Consider the following 23,287-nt stretch of genomic DNA (forward strand, 5'->3'; position numbering starts at 1 on the left):
TTTATGTATTCTAATGTCTAACGCATCGTTTGAAAGAAGAAAATGCACAGTAAAATTAAGTGTCTATAGTCCTTTAAACCAGTCCAGGCGCCTATTTTGGTGGCATGTTTTCTTCTCTATAGTGACGCGGAAGACAATGCTATACATGAGTCAATATGCAGTATTTACCCATGACCGCTAAATAATTTATAATTGAATTTTTCTGTAATGCTGTTTCGGTTTTGGTTTCAACAGCTGAACGATGACTTTGTCGTCAAAGTGTGCTTATAGGTCACGTGAGGCACGAAAAACTGCAATATAATCAACGTTTCTACATTCACTGTCACTCCGGCTCTTGAGGTAGGCTGCCTTTAGAATGGTAGTGAATTCAAATAAAGAATCAGCAATTATATCGCAGTTTTTTTATGTCTCGTGTGACCTATAAGCACACTTTGGAGTCAGTCATTGCTCAGCTGTTGGAACCAAAATTGAAACAGCACGAGAGAGAAATTCGATTATAAATCATTTAGCAGTTGTAGGAGAATACCATGTGGTAATCCACGTATAATAATGCTTCATGCATCGTTACGAAGAAGAAAATAAGCACCCAAAAGTTATGTATCCATACTCCTTTACACACAATGTAATGAAGTGAGATGGGAATTGATGAGGAGTGCACAGGATTTTCAGTAAAGCTGCATCTGCTGTGTACCGAAAATATGCTGAAAACGGGTGGCTGCTGTTGTGAATATAAAAGCCTGGCAATCATGGCTTTTGATCAGCACAAACTTATTATCACTAAATTGGCCGCAACAGTGCAATAACTGCTGAAAGAACATTCATGACACTGTAATCACTCTCCAACCCACAAGACGGCACTTTGGACTAACCACCACGAAGTGGCCATCCTGCTCTGTGCATGGGACACAATTTGTTCGAGACAACTAGTCTGTGTAGTCTTCAGAAGAATAAAATGAGTGCAACTTGTTTGCATGTAGGCTATGTAGGCTATCTTTTACAAGAGTAATAAGAGTAGCCTCCACACGAGATGCACGATCACAATGAATAGGACTGTGACCTACGTCCAGAGGTCGTATACCACATGAAGTCTAAACACACAGCATAAAGGGGAGGTAAACAAGGCATAGTGCGCATGCACAGTTTCTATTAGTAAAATCATACGTTGGCACACATGCAGCACGTGAGGACTTGACTGTTTACGGCTTCCGCACAACCTTTGTGCGAGTGTGTATCACTTCATATTTCACCACCCAATCTGGAGTAGCCTGCCAGGCATGTCCATTCACCACTGAAGAGTGCCACCTGCAGTCATCGAGAAAATCTATGCCTCCTGCTCTGCATGTGCTGCCATCTTGTGTTGCCTAGTCACACACAAGGATGTTTTGTGGGCCACAGCTGATAAATGCCGAGTGACACGGGTCCGCTAATATGGGCGTTAGCTGCTTGTATAGGTGAGGATGCCACCAGTCTTGCCGATGGGTGATGCATGACACAGGCAAGGTAGACGCAACTTCCGCTGCTAGCAATGCACAATTAAGATTGTAGAAAATCTGCTAGCAACCAAAGCTGCATACTTCCTGCCAATGTGTATGATATTAAGGTGCACAAATTGCAGCAAAAATTAAAACTGATGCGTTGGGTGGTGGGAAAGTACAAAACAATGACAGCTACATCCCGATTAAAAATTGAAATGGACCGCTGAAACCATACGTTCCATCACACACATCACTTATGTTTCTAGTTCTCAAAACGACAGCTCTAAACCTCCGCAAACCTCACAAAACTTTTCTTAGACTAAAGCATGGACTTTTCACTTGGGTTATGAAAGACACTGCTGAGATAGATGCAGAGCAGAAAGTCCTGAGTGGTGTTTCCTATGAAACACCAACTAGAAATTAAATGACAAGCAATCACTGCCAATGCTTTTCTGTTCATCAAGAATTAATATTAGTGGACGAACACAATGGGAGCTCCAAGTTACTCACGACTTGTCTGAAATGGTTACAGGTGCCTCTCCTGGAAGTATGAACGGTTTGTGTATAAATGCAAAATATTTTACTGAGTGCTTAAAAGAACTTCAGTGATAAATACTAGGGCACAAAATGTTCAGTCAAGTGGGAAAGCTCTAGAATTGGCAGCAGCAGTTTTCTTGGGTGATATCGCGAAATTTTAAGCTTATAGTTGCAAAGGCCAGTGCTGATAACCCCATAGCCTATTGAATGCAGGCAAAAAGTGAGGTTTCCATTTTTCGGGCATCTTGGATCCAAAACAAATGCTAAGGCAAATGCCATTTTTAAGAAAAAAAAAAAAAATGGCCACACTTTCAGGTTTTAGTGTATTAGAGGCACAGTGAAGTAAACCAGAACCTGTTAACATAGCTGCTTAAGTTCAAACTTAGCCTTGCCAAAAACTGTTTCACTTCTTAATAAAACACAATGTGTCCAGGCATTTCCCTGAACAAGGTCGCTGCTAGTCAAATTAAGGGATGAGTTCAGAACAACATTTGTAACTCTTAAAATCCATTCATTGGCTTAGAAAAGCTAACAAGCAGCCTTAAAATATTTGTTTAAAAGAATGTGTCACTTGTTCCTTTTCTTATAACGCTGTACTGACAACACAGCAGAACAGTTCTCTTGCATTCGACTCTATCTACATGTATATTATCTGTAGTTTTCTATTTTCTGTGTTTAATAGTAGAATCATTTTATTTATACATAATAAGCCATTTCTGCCTCAGTTAGCAATTTGGTTTATGGGGGTTTAACGTCCCAAGTCGACTCAGGCTATGAGGAATGCCGCAGTGAAGGACTCCGGAAATTTCAATTACCTGGGGTTCCTTAACGTGCACTGACATCGCACAGTACGCGAGCCTCTAGAATTTCGCCTCCATTGAAATTCGACCACTGCGGCCGGGATCAAATCCGTGTCTCTCGGGTAAGCAGCTGAGCGCCAGGTCTTCGCAGAACTCGGACACCCAAAAGGCCACTGTGCGCACAACAGCCTTTTCAAACTGCAAAAACATTCAGTTGAGGTTTTCTTTATTATGAAGCACAGGCGAAAACAATGTGCAGTCCATGTTACTCAGGAAAAATAGCTGCACACGCAACACCTTCCTTGCTTGCTGTTACTGGCAGATTTGCATCCCTGATCTTTGCAGCATGAACAAAGTGTGCTAAGCATAAGCAGCAAAAAGGCTGCAAGAATAAATATCTGGCACGAATATCGGCCAAAGCGCAACATAAACCTTGAATTAGGCACGCATGTATATATCGAAATAGAGCATAAATGGAATGCCCAAGGCAGCTGGCAATGCGTCAGGGCAGCACTGACATCATAAAGAATGCGACTGCAGTCACTCGTCAATACTGTTCTGTTACAACGTCAACTCCTTTCATTAGTTTCAACGAACTCAGACAGAGGCCTCGAAGATCAGTCGGTAAGCCTGGTGCCCATAGCGTACCCCGCTTCTCCCCAATACGATAAATACAGTACAGGCTTGCATCACCCAAAAGACATGTACAGGTGCAAGCAATATAAAAGGGAACACTCGGGCGCGTGCCGATGCGGGCCGACCGCGCGCCCCTGGCTGTTCTGCAAGCTGGAGGCACCACCTGTTGCTCTTAAGAAAAGGGGGGCGTGACCGCAGTAGTTTTAGGAACAGCAGCAATTTCAAGAACAGTGCCTCGAATTTAAAAAAAAAAACAAGAAAAAGTGCAAGCCGACAGAGCTCTTCAGTGCGACTATCGTCCCGCTTCACAGCACACGACAAGCAAATGTGACACAGGGCGCGCCCATCGGTGCGTCTTCTATCTGTAGAACAGCCACAGGCGCGGGGTGAGTCTGGCACAGGCTAGCGCGTTCCCTTTTATACCGCTCGCATCTGTACAACGGATACGCATACGTACTCACACGCGTCTAAATTTTGATCGACTGGCATCAGGAATGAGGAGACGTCACGCGTCAGATGCCGTGGCTCACGGAAAGGCTCAGACCAGTCGCCGAAAGCAAGTGCAATCGCGGTGCGTGCGTTCTCGGTGGCGTCGGCGTGCGCCTTCGCGTGCAGGTGGCGGCGGAGTGAGTGCAGTTATCTCGCGAGACGCCTTTCTCCCTCACCGGCCCTGGCTCGCCGCGCTCAGTAGCGCGGACCCTGCTGTTGGGCCGGCTGCTGAGCCGTGACTTGGACGAGCTCCGGCCTCTGCCAGCCAGGCTCCTGCTTCAGCTCCTCGTCGTCTTCGTCGTCTCCCCCGTGCTCGATTTCGTAGCGGTACTTGGGCGCCGTGATTCCGAACCAGTTGGCCAGGTGCTCGCCCAGGTAGTCGCACACGGCCAACGCCTGGGTGCCCAGCTGCAGCGCCCAGTGCAGCAAGAACGGGGCCCAAGGTAGGGTCCTCTGCGAGTCACCGCCGCAGTGTTCTGCAACAGTGCCGCCAGGCATCAACTCGCGACTGCACCGTAGTACTTACCGGATCCACAACGGTAGTTGCCGCAGCTGCGGCGGTTGGTTCTTCTTCTTCGGAGTTGCACTCTTCGAGCACGCCGTCGCAGAAGTGGAGCAACTTACGTGGCGCCGATTGTTTCGAAGACGCTGCGGAATCGGCCATCTTTCGTGGATTAGATTGGACGCGGCTTGGCTTCGTTCGAATTAATTGATGACGATAGCGAGCCGGCTGACGTAGCGAGACAGCGACGACCTTTGGCGGCCGAATTACGGAACGCCAAACCAGACACAAAACGGTCACAAAGCCCTACTATGGGCTTAACAAAATTCACCTGGTCTTGCTTAAAAACCTCGTATGTTTACATTGTTAACGGAAACACAAATGCGACGTCAGGTGAACCACAGCAGCGCCGGCAAGCCAAGCGCACTAGTGGTCCAGGCACTGTCAGTATTCTCTAAATATGTTTATTGCTAACGTTCAGCAACATCCGTGGAACATTTAATCATGACCGTTGAGTCAGACCTGCATCCACTGACGGCCCATAAACAAATCATTGAATGTTACTTAATTGTAACATAAATTGCATTTGCTGCAAATAAAAAATGCAATTTTGCCATGATGGGTTCATGCCTATAAGCACCTCATTTTCATTCACCGAATACAACAAATCATCACACTTCTGAGCACGGTTAATGTTTGCAACCTCAACTAACTGAAGTGCATTACTTGCAACACTATAATCTCAAATAAAGCAAACAAACCTATTTGCATTTGCAAACCTAAGAAGAGGCGACTACTGCAATAATTATTCACTGAATTTTGAAATACTGCACACCTTATCCTAGCCTGAGTACAACTGCATTTAACAGAACAATGTAGCCATGATAATTCAAGAAGAAATCAGGATTAATGCAGGATAAGGAATGCATTAAGTACCAAACAGAGTGGCTAATGTAACACATTGTTGCTAATAAGCGCAAGAAATTCTCACATGGCTCTTGCGACAGTTGCAGAAACCACAGCACAAAACACCTAGAAAAAATAGGAGCAATGTTTAGAGTAAAATGTTGGTGTGCCTGTAGCATGTGCCAATGGGCGTAACTGATCAACTTCCAGCATTAAAGACTTAAAGGAACAGCAAGCCGAATTTAACTCGCGACTGATTTTTGGAGAACAACAAGCTGCACAAGTCAGAACTCTTCTTTGGTTAATCCAAGGCTTTCATTTGTCTGGCTATTTGTTTGTAAAGTGAGAAGACCCTTGACTACTCCATTTCCGAGCATATCACGTATGTCAATTTGGTAATGCTGGCTGATAGCATTCACAAAACTAACATCATGAATGAATCAAGAGGGTGACATTTATCAAAACAAATACCATGCCAAATTTGCCCCTCAACATTTTTATGATAATGCTATGAATGATGTCACAAGTCGAGTCAGTGCAGGAAATACTAACAGCCACACCAAACAGCCGTGCCTCTCTTATAAGGAAAGGCACCTATATGTGTTTAAAATGCAGTGATCACGATCAAGAGAGACTGGACACCAGTTCCTATATGAACAGAAAACTGCCTTTGGCATCTGTTCAGTGTACCAAAGTAATGAAAATGCTAGTGGAAATTATAGACTGCAGGATTGAATTGCCCTCTAGGAGATGCCAGGAGATCATTGCCACACATATTTTTTAATCCTACTACAATAAAAATTAAAACACCGCAGTCAAGTGTTAGTTGACAGACTCCTGCTTTGTGAGCACATCCAAAATACTCCAAGTGTGCATGCAACATCACCAGCAAGTTTCATGTGGAAGGCAATGTCCAAGGATGAGAGTAAAGTTGCAATGCAGGGTTCAATTGCTCACTCATTAGTTTAAGGCTTAATGTAGTCACATAATGGACAGGCCTGTAGTCAACAAGAGACAAAATTAGTACAGAAATTGTGCCACTAGAGGGTTGTAACGTGTATATATATTAACCAAAAGAAGATGCTGCATTAGCAAAAATGTTCGATGGCTCTCTTAACGAATGACTTGTTTTGTACACATGGCTTTCCAACAGCACTTGATTAACACTGCATTACTTCGAAAACCACACAATATAAAAATGTAGAAACTTACCAGAAAATTATCTGCACGTGGCACACCCTTTGCGGCTACAGTTGAACCCGGATATATCGAACCTGGATATTTCGAATTATTGGCTATATCATACATATTTTATCCCCTTGAAAGTCCTGTGGAAAAGTATAGGAAAGTCGTGCACTATATCGAAATCTAATTTGACCAGTCATTTGACATATCAGACTGCAAGCCACTCCCCTGCAAGTGACGTTTCTCCTAATAGCACTCTTTGATCACTTTTCGCTCACGGCCATGGGCACCTGCTGCCACCACCAGTGCTATGAAACCGTATGACGAGGTTAACGTAGGTAGTGCTCGAAGGTGGCCTTCGATCTCATAAACTCATTTTCCAGGCCACGTCGCTGTCATGTGGTGAAGCCAACCTAACTAACTAAAGGCTAGCAGCTGCCCTCGCCTGGGATGCTTCACTTGTTTTGTTGCCGAAAGTGTTGAGGAAACCAACTGTACCTGAATTTTACAATGAACAATTATTGCATTTATAAGCATACTGGTAACAAGATTAGACATCTTATGATAGGCAGAGGCTAGTTCCAAACAACCGTGCACTGCAGCTTCGATGCGAAGCAGGTTAACTATAACAACGCCTAGCGAGTGGTGTGCTGCCAGCACAGCGACGGGTGGCTTGTTGCAGCAAGAAGCACATCACTATAGTGGGTGCAATGCATTTCTGCAACGCATATTGGCATTTTTAATATATCGAAGTATGGATACATCGAACTATTTCGCGATTCCCTTCTAGTTCGATATATCCGGGTTCGTCTGTATTACAGTTTCAATTAACTACTACTTAATATTAACCTGATATTGTTTCATTGTTGGAGCCTGATGCAATTTCAGGGCCCTTCTAAAAACAAGCCACAGAGTTTGTGGTAGTAAGTGCCAAGAAAATCAACGGATCAGTATCGAGTGCACAACTTAAATTTTTTGGCAAATCTTCTGCGTGTAGATTCCTGGACATTGCAAAGATGCCCAAAAAGGGTGCACTGAATGTAATTTTGAATACTACTAGCCCAGCTCAATGACAACCATGGAAGCTGAACAGAGATTACCACTGAAGGACCAGCAGCCAGAATTATAGCAGAAAACAACCTATAGCAGCACTCTATCGGTGATCTCCAAACACATAAAATATTTAACGAACTCCAATATCTGTGTGCTACAGAAGCAAAAGGAAAGAATACGTATTGCACACGAGCATCACGGCAGTACCATTCGATTTACGGCAGAAAAAGCACAAGTTCTGTAACTGTTGCACACCATGTATTCTCAACAGCAGCTCTTTAGTACAAAGTGGTAGGCGGAAGCCATTCGCAACATGACTGGGGACAGGTACGACCATCCCATCGCAGTGTGGGCCTGCCAGCAGGCTTCAGCCTGTCGGAGACCAGTGCCAAACGTCAGCGGGGGTGATTTGCGTGCAGTGGGTCCCAACAGAGGGCGCTACTGCGCCGCCCCGGTCGCAGCCGTGGAAGAAGAGACGCGGCCCACCCGCTTCAGAGGGCTAGCAAACTGCTGGCATAGGCCATGGGCTTGATGTTTGGATGGGGCTGCGGGGCAGAAAATGTGTGTGAAAACAAGGCACGGTTGCATGAGCCCACAGCAAGTTAAACTCTGTTGTGTTCGATGTTAGGCTCTGTTAGCGCCTGTCTTTGTGTACCTTCTCTTCGTCCATGTGTTACTCTCGCACATTTTTCAGCTATGCATTTCAACCAACTGGCCCAACTTTCCGCTCCTCTAAGTGTAGTTTCTAGTACAACGGGTTCTTTTCTATGGAACTTTCGTTGTGCGCAGCAAATAAACTAACAAACAGTACAAAAAGTTATTCAGTCATCGTCAGTCACACTCCGTCCACTGCAGAATAAAGGCATTTCCCGATGCACCCCAATAACCCCATTCCTGTAATGGGGTAATTGGGGTCCCACCTCATCACAGACCATTGGCTATTTGCTTGCCATGTTACACATCCACCTGTTAGTTGGGTTGGAATATGATTAAGTTTCTTCTCCAATCAGCTCTCTCTCTGCATCTCTAAAGGCCACCGCGATCATTTCCTTTTCCATAGTGCGCTGTGCTGTCCTCAATCAATCAATTAAAAAAATGCAATTCAGCGTATTAATTGAGTTCCCCAAGGTGAAGTAGATATATGACAACAGAATAATTCCAGTGAAAATTTACACGAGCTCAGCTGTGTGCCATGCAGGGTGTATGTAGCTGTGTCTAGTCTGTGCAGACAAAAAAAAAAAAAAATGTACCCCTGAGTGAGGCACTGATCCACAGGTCACTATTAGACTACAGCAATAATGTTTACCAAAAGAGCCAACATATGGAGAGGCGAGGCCAAACTGAGAAACAACATGAATCAGGCACACCCATCTGCTAGCCATCCAGCTGTACTGACTAGCTCAAGAGGAAAAGCAACTGCATAAATCTGGTGACGGTCCCATCTTTGGCATAACTACACCAAGAGTCTCCACCTTCCCTCTGTACATCTCTGGTGCTACAGTGACTGTCACACTTTATCCAAACCTGTGTGGAACGGTTCTATGCGCCTGATAAAAAAATTGGACGGGACACTTAAGCTCAGTCTTAAGGGTATGACGCGTTAGCGTCAATGGGTTAATTCCTACCTATGCAGGTCATTCTCTATTTTACATTCATAAATACCTGGGAGTCCTCATACCCCTTCTGGCACAGTAGTGCAGCGGTTAAGCGATGTGCCACTGCCCTGCGATGGTGAGTGCTCCCACTGGTGGGCCTTGTGCGACCCAGGTTGCTCTTGCTGATCGACCACTCATTAACTGCCGCCTACCATAGCGGGCAGTTTGCTAGCATGCATAATCTAGCACGCATAATAGACAAGGCATAGATTGACTGCTTCCTAATACAGTCGATCCTGGATGTACAGAATCCATATATATCTAAATATTGCTTATATCGAACAGTCAGAACATCGCCTTGAAAATCCAATGCAAAAATGTATAGCACTGTTATTTGTGTTATTGAACTCCTATTCGCCAGAATATATTCTATATAATGAAGAGGGCCGCGCTCCTGCAAGTGGCACTTCTCTTAACGGCGTTCTTGCGATCACTTTTCGCACGAGGAGGCTGGTCGGCTGCACAGCCTTGGCCACCCTGGGGCTCCACTAGCTTTGTAAAACCGTGTGACGAGGCGAATGTGGGTGCATGAGAGTAGCCATTGGTCTCTCGCGCTCACTTTCTAAGCGCGACACTGCTGTCACGCAGAAAAAACAGCTTTCGGTGCACAACTTGTCATGCAGTGAAGCCAACTTTTGTAATGGAAGTCTAGTGGCGGCTCTCGCCCGGTACGCTTAACTGTGCCTTAACTTTAACAAGAAATTATTCTATTCATAGTATACTAGTAGCAGGATTATACCTCTTACCATAGGCAGTGGCTAGTTCCAAGCAACGTCCGCTGCACTTTTGATGCGAGGAGGCTAGGCCCAGCAACGTGTTACGAGCAGTGTACCGTCAGCACACTGATAGCACGTCGCTAGCATAGGTGCAGCTTATTCTTGCCTCTAGTTTACAGCTATGCTTATCTTTTCCATTTTTTATATATCAAATTATCCATTTATCGAGCTATTTTGCAATCCCCTTCGCATTTGATATATCCTGCATCGACTGTACTACAAACCTTATCTAATTAGAATCAACCTAAGATAATAATGAGGCACTGCTAACAGGAGGGCACTAAACAGCCTGTGGTGGCACATCCAGAATGGTGCATCACTGCTCACTCTGTGTCAATTGCCAGGAGATGGCACAACATGTATGAAACTTACCACAGCTTCGTATGTTGTGAACTTGGGTTTCAAGTCGCCACCATTCATGGTGATGAAGGCCCCCTTGTTGCCCATTGTGTCACTGCAGAGAAAGCATGCACAGGTGCGCAAAGTAAAGTGAGCATGTGAAATTTCCACCTTAACGACAGGGCATTAAAATTAAGCCACGCATAAACCAATCCCCCTCCTTCCATTCCAGTAGTTCTGCGCACGATGCATGCAGGTTACTGCTGAACAATCTGCATGCAATGCAAACGGATGTTCATGCAAGCAAGTGTACAGGAAAAGCAAACGTGAGGGAGGGCGCGCAACTGTCAGGTATTAAAAACACATCTTACAGTATGTATTACATATTAAACATATCAATCCAGCTTTTGCTTCATCAGAATTCTCCTTCCGGGATGGAGACGGCTATTCAAAACAAGACTCCAAGGACAAACTGGACATTCCCTGTACTGCCAGATTATCACGTTAGGAGATTATCACGTTAGGAAAGGTGGTTGCATTGCTGAGAAAACCGCAAATGAAAGTATCTAAACCCTTACAGATCCGATGCGGCTTTGAAAAATGATCTGCCGTGATTCATTTCTATGATACCTTTGCAATCTGACCAATCAGAAGTGCCACTTCCAAAGATTGGAAACATTACTGGAAACCAAAGACTGAAAGCCAACAGGTCAGAGGTCATGGTGGCAAGGTGCAAGTGCAGGCCGCCTTTCCCATGACAATTTCAACAGGGCTCTCCGCAGCATCGTGTGCGTCTGTGTCTTGCTGCAAGCTCTGTGGGTGTGAAAGAAACTGCGTGAAGTTGTTGAGGGCAGCCGCGGACTGCAGAACGAACAGCTGATCGCAGTCACAAACGTATACATCGGCGACAGTAACGCATTTGCGTGGCCTTCAGTAAGTGTTGTGCTGTCAAGTGCATACGTAAGCTTCAAGAGATCCTAAAAGCATGCGAGCAGCAGTCACTCCCTAACATATTCATTTAACACTACGCGATTCATTAACACCGACATATTCATTTAACACCACACAGGGAAATTGCGATACGAATTGAGAGGCCTTAAAATGCATTGAAAATACAGCCAGCCAACCAAAATTCTGAATTTTGTTTGACAAGTACGAATTATCCGAGTGTGAGTTATCAAGAGTCTCTTAAATCTGCTTTCAGGTGAGCCTTCCGTATCAGTCTAGCCTGACTAAGCATTCCCCTTCACTGTCCATTTAATAATGTTCGCCCTCTCATATGCTTGTATATTTACAGTCTCAGGTGTTTAACTTTACACTTCCATGTTATAAATATCCTGTTGGTTGTACCTTTTACCAGTTCTTGAAGTTTCTAATTTTGCTCGGTACACCCCCACTCCCTATGTAATACCTACGAAAGACAGCCTTTAGGAGTCATCACCATCATCAACCTGACTACGCCCACTGCAGCATAAAGGCCTCTCCCACATCTTTCCGATTAACCCTGTCCTTTGGCAGATGCAGCCACCATATCCACACAAACTTCTTAATCTCATCCGCCCACATAACCTTCTGCCGCCCCCATGCTACGCTTGCCTTCTCTTGGAATCCAGTCCGTTACCCTTCAGGACCAGCGGTTATCTTGCCTTCGCATTACATGCCCTGCCCAAGCCCATTTTTTCCTCTTGATTTTGGCTAGGATATCATTAACTCGAGTTTGATCCCTGACCCAATCTGCCTCTTCCTATCTCTTAACGCTACACCTATCATTTTCCTTTCCATAGCTAGGTGCGTTGCCCTAACTTGAGTTGAACGCATTTCGTTAGTCGCCATGCTTCTGCCTCATAGGTGAGTACCGGTAAGATATAGTTGTTATACACTTTCCTCTTGAGGGATAATGGTGAACTGCCACTCATGATCCAAGAGTAATCACCAAATGCTCTTCACCCCATTCTTAATCTTGTAGTTATTTCACTCTTGTGATCAGGATCTGCGGTTACTACCTGCCCTAAGCGGACTTATTTCCTTACCCCTTTCAGCATCTCGCTGCCAATTATAAACTACTGTTCCCTTCTGATACTGCTGAACATAACTTTAGTTTTCTGCATGTTAATTTCCAGACCTGCAGTTCTTGCCTGTCTAAGTCGTTGATCATGCCTTGCAATTTATCCCCAGAGTGACTCAGAAAGGCAACGTATCGAATAAATAAATGAACAAAATAGATGTGACTTTTGCAGAAAACGGAGCCTTCACAAGCTAGACAAGGATAGGAAGTTAAACAGAGATATCCTTGTTTTCATGGGAATCTGCAGGTGACGTCAAGATGGGTTTTCGCAAGTATCTCTAGGGCTAGGTTGCAGTGCAATTCACTTCCAAATGGTGAGCACGGAATCCTTCCTTTGGTCCCGACATTACGACTCTGATTAAAACAACAGAAAAAAAAAATGCTGCATTTTTAAATGCAAATTTTCTTGGCAATAAATATGTCTGCTGAAGCCAAATAAACATCAACAAGGGAATAAAAACTTAAGCAGCTGATTTTTACCGCGAGGAAAAATTGCATGGAGCTGTCTTTAGTTTTAACGATACATACTGTGCTCTAATAACAAAGATACTATTTTCACTGAAGAATGAGCTTTTATACGCTAAAATTTGGTAAAAAAGAAATTAAATACAGGTATCAACACCACTGGCTGTTTTTTTTTTACATAAGCTGCAGTTTAACACTTGAATCCCTGAGGCTAGGTTATATCGTCATTCACTTACAGACAGTGATCACAGAGTTCTTTTCAGACTTGCCGTCAAGGGTTTGAACCAAGTGACCAGAGTTTTAGGACGCAGCTCTTCGGTGCCAGTTCCTGTGTTCTGTCACAGTTAGCATAACACGTCACCTGACAGGTGGTGTGTGTAGGCTTTTGACAGGTGCCATGTTGGCAGGTAGTAGCAGAGCGAAACGCGACCTGCCACGGCGAGAGCGGAGGAATGAACCACCGGAAGGTCCCCGAGGGTGGCTAGGAGCCTAACACGCCACCTGGGTGTGGTCGCATAAAATCTATTTTCACAAAAGAACGAAAATTTGATGGAGATGTCCTCAGTGCCCAGAATCTTTTCTGTCAAAGAGTACACCGCAAGTCCTGGTTAAAAATGTAAAAATTTGGGGCCTTGCGGATCATGTAAAGGCGCGAGCTATGCAACGTCTTTTTTACAATATTGCCCAATACAGCATGAAGTGCCCAATGCAATTATATGCACCGAGTGCAGACTACGTGTACTGGGTGCAAGCTATCTGGTAAAAATAAGCACCGCTAGGTGGCAATGCAATATTTGCAGTCAAGCCATTCATTCGTAAATCCTTCCTCAGAAATTTGCTTCTGGCACGGGCACTGACCAGTAGTTTGGCGCGGAGAAGACAGTGATGCACTTTCCCTGGTGGGCCACCTCGTATCCGTCGGCCTTGACCTCATGGCTGCGCACGATGTAGTCGAGGTTGTTCCGCTGCAGGAACCGTTGCGTCACGTCAGGCCCAAAGTGGATGCCTACGCCTCGCTTGCTGGGTGACCGACCATCCTGGGGCTGTGGGTCCGACCACAGCAGCTCGCACATGATGCCCTCCTCCGGCGGCTGCCGGTTGCGGGGTGTCTTGCGGATGTCGTCCAGTGTCACATTGTCATCCGAAAAGAGACCGCCGTGCATCACCTGCACAGAGTAGTGTCCATGACCACCCATTTCCAGGTGCCAGCACACGAGAGACGTCCCATATGTGATGATTTGTTGCACGCACGTGCATGCAACAAACACATACATATAGAAAAAAAACAAGATGACAAAGCATCCCTTCCACTTCAAGTAGTGAAAGTCTCAGGCAATTATCCTACAGACAGAAGGCTTCTGTAATTGACAGCCCAAAGCAGAGGAGGCCAGACAGGCATATGCAAAGAGCCACAAAAAAATAATCATATAATATAAAGAGGGGAGTGGCAATTCTTTTTATTTCTTCCAATATGCATCATTTCGCAGATTCTCCACAGGATAGCGCCAACCGACAACAGCTGCCTGCATGCGCCTCTCTTATAGAACATAAGGGAAAGGGGGGGGGGGGGGGGACAGATGCCAGAGTCGTGAGCTGCCCTTTGACCAGTGAGGAGCTGCAGTTTTGACCACCCTGGCCTAAAGCCACAGAAGTACAGGCTACTAGAATGAGCTCGTTAGAATGTGCGAAGGAAGCTGATGTAGTGGTGATGAAAAACAGAGGACTACCCTAGAAGAGTAGTGGGAAGCATATCCAGAATTAGAGAGCTTAAAATGGCCCTGAGCCATTGTCAATTGCAAGCAATATCTAGCACCTTAGGCTATCACCACTACCTGTTTGTGAAGTTCTCATAAATTGTGCAGCTCGTGTCATCTTCTTTAAAGCCAGCTCCGTTATGCCACAATAATGGCAACAGAGGAGCCCAAAGAAAGGAAGGAGCCATTACTTTAGTTGTTCATTTGTGAGCACTACATGCCAGATTGGGTCATGAAACAACTTGCTTGAGATGCTCCCAGTAGTACACTCTACTCGTCAATTGAGTTGACTCTTCATACACAAGAGGTGGCTACTTTGTATGCCAAGTGCAGCAGGCTGATGATACTTAACTGAAGCGACCACCACCGGCTTCTTTTAGCTAACGATGCAGAACTATCCTGCCCACTGGCTATAAATAACCTAAACGTGATGCACATTGCCTTCCACCCACTGAAGAGACAGGAGTTTCAAAGCCCCATTCTTCACTGTAGTCTGCTCTCAACACCAACCTCCCTTAGCACATTCGTCACTGCATAAGGTCAAGCAATGGTTCAGCCAGCCACGGCCCGTTAGTCGCATTGGTTCATAAACCAAAGTAAAATTCATACTCCCTTTGCACACAGGATAAGAACAGAATGAAGGCACATACACCACAAACGTGAGTGCACAATCTTCAACGTGATGCCTGTTTCTTCTCCATGTCCCTGCCTTATATCCAGGGTTGTCAACCTTTAAAGTCTTGGGGAACTGTAATGGCTCTCAAAAGGTGCTGAGGAACCCCATATGCCTCAGATTTCATCACTTCCTGCCTGACACGCATGCAGAAATGAGCATGCAGGCACATGCCAGCACAAGAAGTACCCCAATTCAATTCAGATGGCTGCATGGTGAAACAGTCTACTATGAGCACTTACAGCACAACTAGCAGTCCCAATAAAGCGGCTAAAGGAAGAGCGAGAGTTCAGACACGCATGAATTCAGGTGCTCCAGGAACCCAGAAAGCAGCGGAACACAGTTTGAGAACCCCTGTCTTACATACAAATGGAGTGTGAACCTAACTCAGATCTGTTCATCACAGCACAAAGCAGCAGAATTGCTTCAATGAAATGCCTCGGCACTCCGCCTTCTTCTAGATACCGAGACCTGGTCCTCTCAAACAATTTGCACACCACTCTACGCTGTTGTACATTATGTCTGGGGGGAAGGTAGGGCTGAACAAACAGCCTACATCTACAGCACAACAGGAAGAACTGCAGCCCTCTTTCAACTAAAACCACAAGTACGCACCAAAACTCGCCCGTTGATGAGGTGGGCCAGAGGAAGCCAGTTGAAGACCTCTGTGAACAGTTCAGCCATCTTGGGTGTGTACCTAAGCAGGTGTGCGTTAAGGAGACCACATGCGCCAACTGTGTCACAGGGCTACCAAAGTGTTTGCCGCATTCAGCGGCAACCAAACTTCTGAGCCCTTTTCGTGCACCTCTACAACCAACAGTGCAGCTACTATGGACAGGTTAGGTGCATGTCACCCTTTACAACATTACCAACCTCAACCGCTGATGAAATAAGCATATGGAGCAATTTCTGCGTGATCAGGTAGAGAAGTTACACTTAAAGGGAGAGCAGGACACCAACCAAGAAGGCTGGGCTAAGAGTTAAAAGTTTTTCCTTCAATGTCCTCTAAATTCATTTAACACCTACGACCCTGCAACCTAGTAGCACAGACTTACTGTACTGGCTTATCGGTTGGTACCACTGGCATAAGTAAAAGGTGGACAGCTGTGGCATATATGCAGTTATCTCTTTCTTTCCATGCTCTTTCTACCTATGCACGCTCAGAGAAGGAGGCGCAGAGAATTCAAGATCAAATTTCGCCAATTACATCAGCCCTACATGTTCCATCAGTGTGAGCACCACACTTGCAAAAAGAAATATTCTGTGTTCAAGACCAGCAGTAATGCACCAATGCTAGGAGTGCAGCGTGAGGGGTGCTACGAGGGGAGCAGTTTTCAGAATTTTCCACTCTGTTTGCTCTCACAGTCCACTGGGTGCATGTGTGCTGCTGCCAGGCAATTGGCGCATCATTCGCCATGTGACTTTTCCGCCTGAGGTCAGGTCCGTCGTGTGGGTCCCACTTTAGCCATACCTGACGAGAAATTAGGATACAAGAATTCATTCAAGATATGAGGCATCTGCTCAGCCACTTATTACCACAACCACTGTCCCATTACCACGACAGTGCATTGACAACAGAGCTTAGGTGTAAAGGATACTTGGCCTTGACCTCCCCTTCGAAGCCATACATCTGGTTCATGGTTTGGCTCTCGTGATTCCCTGCACAGCATAGGCAGTCAAAAAGTTCATACAGGCTGTCATGTTGTGATGCACCGAAAGAGGTGCTTCTGTTTCTTTTCACTGGTTCCTTACCTCGCGACATGTACATGTGATTTGGATAGAGCAGCTTGAAGCCCAGGAGAGTGAAGATGCATTCCACTGAAAATGAACCCCGGTCCACGAAGTCCCCATTGAACAGCTGGCCAAACACAAGTCAAGGATCGAACGCATGAGAAATGGCAGTCACAAAACAAAGCTAGGGTAACTCCTGCTATGTTAGGAGCCAGAGGATACATAAGGGTTGGTCTCAGATGGCAGTCCGTTGAGTTCGAAGATGTTCATCAGGTCAAAAAACTGGCCGTGAATGTCTCCACAGACCGTAAACTTGCTGTCCTGCATCCAATAGGGTTGCTGATGAGTTTGCACACGATTTCGTGCAAAAGTAGCAACATTACCGATGGCACGTGAATGTCTACGAGACTTGGCAGTGGCTGGAACAGTGCCTTGGCGTCGACCAGCATCTGTGGTAACAAAGTCATCTCGGTTACTAAGCAAGCCACAAGAAGGCAAAGATACACTCCTGGTTGACCTATGATGCAAAGTGCAAGAACAATGCAATGATCTGAGCCATTTAAGTACACATTGGTTCTGGAGATCAGCAAAAATGCAAGAAAACATGTAGAAAAACAGACGTGACCTATTGATGGGCACAGCTGGTTGCACGTGCAAAAAAAAAAAAAAATAAGTGAATTAATGAACAGGGAAAAGCGAGCAGTAAAATTCCCAAATTGTACTGTATATGAATATATTTCTTTACAAAAACTCAAAAGACCTAGACATCGAAAAACAGTGCACAGTAGCTACGTGCACTTGAAAATTAAAAACAAAACAAATCATGTAGCCGAGAGGTGGTCACATGCCGTATCTGTTTTCCAATGTGCCTTGTTAAACTAATGCTGGCCTTTGAAAATGAGAACTAGCGGGAGAATGCTGCAATAAACACTCCCTATTCTATTTGTTTTTTCAAGCACTGCCACAAGAAACTTCTTATCACTCCATTCAGCCACACAAGCTGCCCCAGCAGAACAGCTGCTGCAGTCAGGCAGGGAACCCTACCCATGCCCTTGACCAGCAAGCTCCCTTAGCTGGTCAGGCTGCCCTAGCCGCGCAGGTAGCTACTGCGACGCAGCACAGCTACCTACCTTGTAGGCGTACTTCCGGTGCAGCTTGCGGCCCGCCTTGAAGGTTTCCATCAGCTCCTTCATGAACTCCAGCGTTACCCGGCCGTCCTGCAGCTGGGGCCCTCGGTAGTCATCTTCAATGCCTGTGCCCCACAAGTTCCGGTTACCAACCTGAAGCACTGAATGCCGTGTTTGGAACCGGGCCTATACTCCTACTTAGATCCCTGCTGGGACTGACTGCCAGCAGTGCACACTAATTGGCCCAGGCAGCAAAGGCAAGCTTGGCAGTTCAGCTACAGCGGCTTTGACCGACTAGTGAACATGCTCAACCCAATCTTATAATTCAGTCTGCAGCTCTAGTGACAGCCCAGTACATGACAGTTCTGCAATGTCACAAAGAGCTAGTCACTATCTGAGAAGAATTGCTTTTTCATTTCAATATGTTAAAGCAGCTATTAAGCTGCTGCCATGTCCCCACATCTTCATGAGAGCTGTGGCTGTGTGCGGTAGTTATAGTTGCTTGCTGTTACCTATACATGACAAAAAAAATTCTAACTGATTTTGCTGGGACACAGCTCTTTTATGATGCACTGCATTCTTGGAAAAATGATCTTTACATACATACAATACCGCAAATGGAACAAGTGCAGATAACTTACTTGAACTCATCGTGACTGAACGACAACTTCTGTATGTCTAACCAGCCAGAACCTCTGCTGGGAATAATTCTTGCAGACACAGAAGTCAGAATACAAGCCCGGGACTCACAGCGAAAATGCACTAGTTGTACTTCCAGGTGTTCACGTGGAAGTTAGGACAAAGATCTTTTCCTGCCGTCAATTTCACGTGTGTTAGGAGCTGACACGCTTTTTTCAACATTAACCTTTTCCGGTCATCTGTCGGGCATTGCCCTACAGCGGAAAAGTACGCATCCAGTCGGTTGTTGGGCATGGCCCGACACAGCGTTTTGCCTGCAATTTCTGCACGAAAAATTGCACACCATCTGGTTGGCATTATTGTAGCCTGTGAATTGGCTATTTGGCTTCCCTCCTCAGGATAGCAGCACCACACTGATGCAAAAATATTTTTTGACCATGTGGTTTTGAGGGCCTGAATTGGCAGCAAAAATCGTGGTACGACTTCCATTCCAGCAGGTATGTATTCTGGAAAGTGTAACGACTTTGCAGAAATTGAAGATGACTTTAGTGACGAAGGCAGCTATGTGCCTCCTTCGACAAGGATTGCGTGCTGTATGCAGTGACACAACGATAAAAGGTGACAGAATCAAGACATAATTTTTTGCAAGACATGCAAAAGGAAGCCTGGCCTCCACCCAGGAGATTGCTTGAAGAGGCACCAACCACACCCTAAAGAAGTTCTGCTGAAGCCCTAACGAAGCTGAAAAAAAAATGCTTTAAATAAGCGTTTATAACCAATTCATGACGTTGCACCCTGTTCCTTTGCGAGAGGTTAGAAGGCCTAAAAGAAAGCTGACCGGTGCAGCAGTCACTGGGGAAAGTACGCCTGATCAGAAAGGATAAGAAAGGGTTAAGCACCACGTAACAGAATTAGGCAAAGATCAGTAAAGTGCATTTTCATTTTGTTCTAATCATGTTACATAATAGCTCAACAGTATGCAGGGTGCCCATGCTAACTTTAGCCAGACTCCAAAAATATGCTGCGCACTCCAAGACGGCGCGACCAAATACATGTTGCTGGCTTTTGATAGAGCAACTCACACTATTTTTTGTATTGTGCTTAATCGCATAATTAGTCTAGACTAATTAACCAACTTCACAAGCAATGAAGATAGGCGAAAAAATCCAATGAGAAAGTTGTAGAACAGTCCGCGAAACGTCAAACTGAACAGTTTCTAACTTTCCATCCATTGCATATCGCCTCCTTTTCGCTCACTGCAGACGCCCGCAAACTACAAAAAAAAATACCATGTGACATGCTCGCTTGCGCTGGGATTGCAGGGCTCTCAAATGTTCCGTGTAGGAATGTGTCTGCTGCCACTTAAAAGGTGACAGGGCAGTGACGCAGCAGCTGGCTGTGCGATATAGGTCAGCGGTATGCTTCTCTTGTGGCGCTTGATAGCGACGAGCAGACAGAGTCCTTATCACTTGTGCTCGCATAATATAGCGACGAGCAGACAGAGTCCTTATCCAGCACCTGTGTCACAGCCCTGTCACTTTTTTAAGCAGCAGCACATCGGGCTAAATGATCTGTTCGTTCCTACACGGAACGTTTGAGAACACTGCAATCGCAACACGCAACCGGGCATGTCATGTGGTATTTTTTGTATTTCGCGGGCATCTGCAGAGGGCGAAAAAAAGCCGATGCGTAATAGATAGAAAGTTAGAAACTGTTCAAATGGACGTTTTGCAGGCCGTTCTACAACTTTATGTTCGGACTTTTTCACCTATCTTTGTTGCTTGCGAAGTTGATTAATTAATCTTGACTAATTATGCAATTAAGCACAACACAAAAAATAGTGCGAGTTGCTTCATGCAACAACTAGCAACATGCATTTGGTCGCGTCATCTTAAGAGTGCCGCAGCATACTTTTAAAGCCTGGCTAAAGTTAGCGTGGACACCCTGTATAACACTTAAATATGCAGTGAGGCTTGTCAGCACAGAGCACCACACTACTCTGAGGAATAGAACAGATGGCAGTTCTTTCACATCTAACCTGGACTCACTTGCAATACAATCTTCCACGAAGTTTTGGATATCTACGTTACAAGAGACCTAAGTGCACACCACTTGAGAACACGGTTACTGTGGTGCAATTGCATTTAGTGCACTATTCTGGTTCCAGTGCAGAAGGCACCAATGATAGTTGAAATAGGCCAAAGAGATACAAGATCTCACTGCAGCAGTCTGGCAACTCCCACAGTCGCCTATGCCTTACACATGGCATCAATGTCAATGCTGTCCGCCACTGATTTCTTGGAGTCGTCCACGGCTATGGCCCGCTCAAAGGCTATCCGTCGGACCACCTTGAGGCATTCGCTGTACTTTGCATTAGCGTCTCGGTCGTTGGGCCGTGCTTTCGTCACCTGCACCAAAGAGACTGTGTTTGCGCCTTTGGACATTCGCTGTTATTCCTGTTGTCTTGGTCACCACTTACCGCCTCAAAGTCCTTGAGTGCTTGCTTGAACTTCCCCAATGACATGTATGCTGCCGCTCGCCTGTAGTAACCCTGCAGGACCCGAATTGTAGCAATGATGTCACTGCATCCTACACTACAGCACAGCTATGTCATTTTGTCGAGGGTTCGATAGAATCTCATCTGGCGAGGGGAAGCATGGCGATTCAAGAAATAAAACATGCACTCGCCAAGAAACGAAGAAAATCAATAATTTTTCAGGTTTATTCTTCCTCTGAAGTAGTTTGACTTGCCAATGTGAGACACATCACGGTCTTTGCAAGATGATGATGCAAACTACTCCAGTCTATGGGGACGTTTTTCTTCGTTCTTCGGTGAGTGCATGGTGTTTTATTCCTTGAATTGCTCCGCTATTAGGCTGGCGTCCTACAAAACATCGTCTTAGGGCTGGTAAGTGCATTTTTTCGGTGGTTCCACTAAAGGTTACAGCGTCAGTCATGAGAGTAACTCTGGCTGCAGTAGATCAGCGATGGCAGGAACAAACACTGATGCAAGCCCAGCACTGTCTCCACAGATGTATATCTCCGGAATAACAAAAATCCTATCAGCACGTGGTTCTGCCAGCGAACTTGTCTAGACAAGCCCAGTTGCACCAAAAGCTAACGGTCATTCCACAAACTTTAATCTACCTTTCTGACGGCAGTTTACCATTACGACAATCCACGAATGGGAACTGCACTTTAGGCGACTTCAATATGCATGCACCAGCTTTGCAGGCCTAGACGGCGTGTTACTCTTCACTGAATGACCACTGTAGCTGGCTGATCTCACGCTGATTTTTTAAATGCCAGCGATTCGCGCGAAATCCCTTTAGATTTAGGCCATAGCAATCCGTCTATGACGGGCGTAGAAAAGCCAGCGTACAACAGAAGTGGCCAGCAAGTGCTCTGCGAACCGATCGCAAAAGCTGCGCAGTTTTACAACAGTCGGCAGCGCAAGGCAAAACCGATGACGCGCCACTAGTCTCGTAGGCTGTGCGGCACTGACGAGATCAAACCTGGGTACAGCGGCGTTCAGCACAATCGGCTCGCACAAGCGCGATCGACGCACAAGTTGCCGTAGCAAGCGGCGCACCTTCACGTAAGTCCTGTCCAGCTCGATAGCCTTGGAGGCATCCGACAACGCGTAGCCGAAGCACTCCGTCTTGAGGTACGCGAAGCTGCGGTTGGCATAGTACACCGCCTTGTAGGGGTCCGCCTCGATCGCTTTGGAGTACAGCTCGATGGCAGCGTTGAACTCTTGCTCTGCGAAGGCAACCGCACGCTGATCAGAGGCACGGCCTGGGCGCACGCCGACCAGCGTTGCCGCCGGCGCGTCCATGTGCTCGCTCGGGCGGCTCCCGACGCAGCTAACACTTACTTTTGAAGTGATCATTGGCTTGCTCCTTGTACTGGGCGGCGAGCTCTTCCTTCTCGGGCGAACACTGGTGCGCGTACGATTCATTCCTCACCAAACACTCTGTTTCGGAGCCGCCAGAAGCCTCCAATATCGCCGCCATGTTCGACGCAATCTGACATCAGCCGCGACGCACATTCGCACTCCTGGATCAATAATTTCTCGCGAAGCATTTGAAGCCGTTGAATTATGTAAAAAAATAGTCCTGTAGACACCCATTTGTGTACTGTGTTTTATAATTTATGAATAAATAAGAGAAATAAGATTTTACAATATTCTTGCCTGAACAAAAAAAAAACTATTGTTTTACGTGACTCTGCAAAAACGAAATTACGTTTCCTTTCTCATCCCGCGAGAATTTGAATGCGCTTTGGCTCAGCCGTTCACAAATCTTAAAGCGACTTCTTAGCACCAAGCTCTTTCCGACGAATAAAATGTTTTACAATCACAAGTCTTAAAATACTTCACGACGAAATCGAGGCAGAATTTGTACTGTACAATATTTGTAATTACACTGTGTACCGCTCTTAGAGCAACTTTACTTTTGAATTCGGTGCCATGGCACTT

General features: G+C 45.7%; 2 protein-coding genes across 2 annotated transcripts; both read right to left on the bottom strand.

Moving 5' to 3' along the window:
- Positions 1–3,021: 3,021 nt before the first annotated feature.
- LOC144104794 (protein FAM177B) lies at positions 3,022–4,711 on the bottom strand. Its single transcript, XM_077637979.1, has 2 exons — positions 4,464–4,711; positions 3,022–4,390 (listed from the first exon to the last, which is right to left on the bottom strand). The coding sequence occupies exons 1-2, from the start codon at positions 4,599–4,601 to the stop codon at positions 4,133–4,135; spliced, it is 396 nt and encodes a 131-aa protein (XP_077494105.1). The 5' UTR covers positions 4,602–4,711; the 3' UTR covers positions 3,022–4,132.
- A 3,067-nt stretch (positions 4,712–7,778) lies between these two features.
- Positions 7,779–22,857, bottom strand: PpD3 (protein phosphatase D3). Its single transcript, XM_077637978.1, has 13 exons — positions 22,685–22,857; positions 22,400–22,569; positions 21,287–21,358; positions 21,068–21,215; positions 18,172–18,293; positions 17,425–17,490; positions 17,264–17,362; positions 17,063–17,168; positions 16,909–16,969; positions 15,926–16,007; positions 13,742–14,049; positions 10,387–10,468; positions 7,779–8,128 (listed from the first exon to the last, which is right to left on the bottom strand). Exons 1-13 carry the CDS (start codon positions 22,821–22,823, stop codon positions 8,075–8,077), a joined length of 1,509 nt encoding a protein of 502 aa, XP_077494104.1. The 5' UTR covers positions 22,824–22,857; the 3' UTR covers positions 7,779–8,074.
- Positions 22,858–23,287: the final 430 nt, after the last annotated feature.

Source organism: Amblyomma americanum, chromosome 9 (assembly GCF_052857255.1).
Source record: "Amblyomma americanum isolate KBUSLIRL-KWMA chromosome 9, ASM5285725v1, whole genome shotgun sequence".
NCBI classification, from domain to species: domain Eukaryota; kingdom Metazoa; phylum Arthropoda; class Arachnida; order Ixodida; family Ixodidae; genus Amblyomma; species Amblyomma americanum.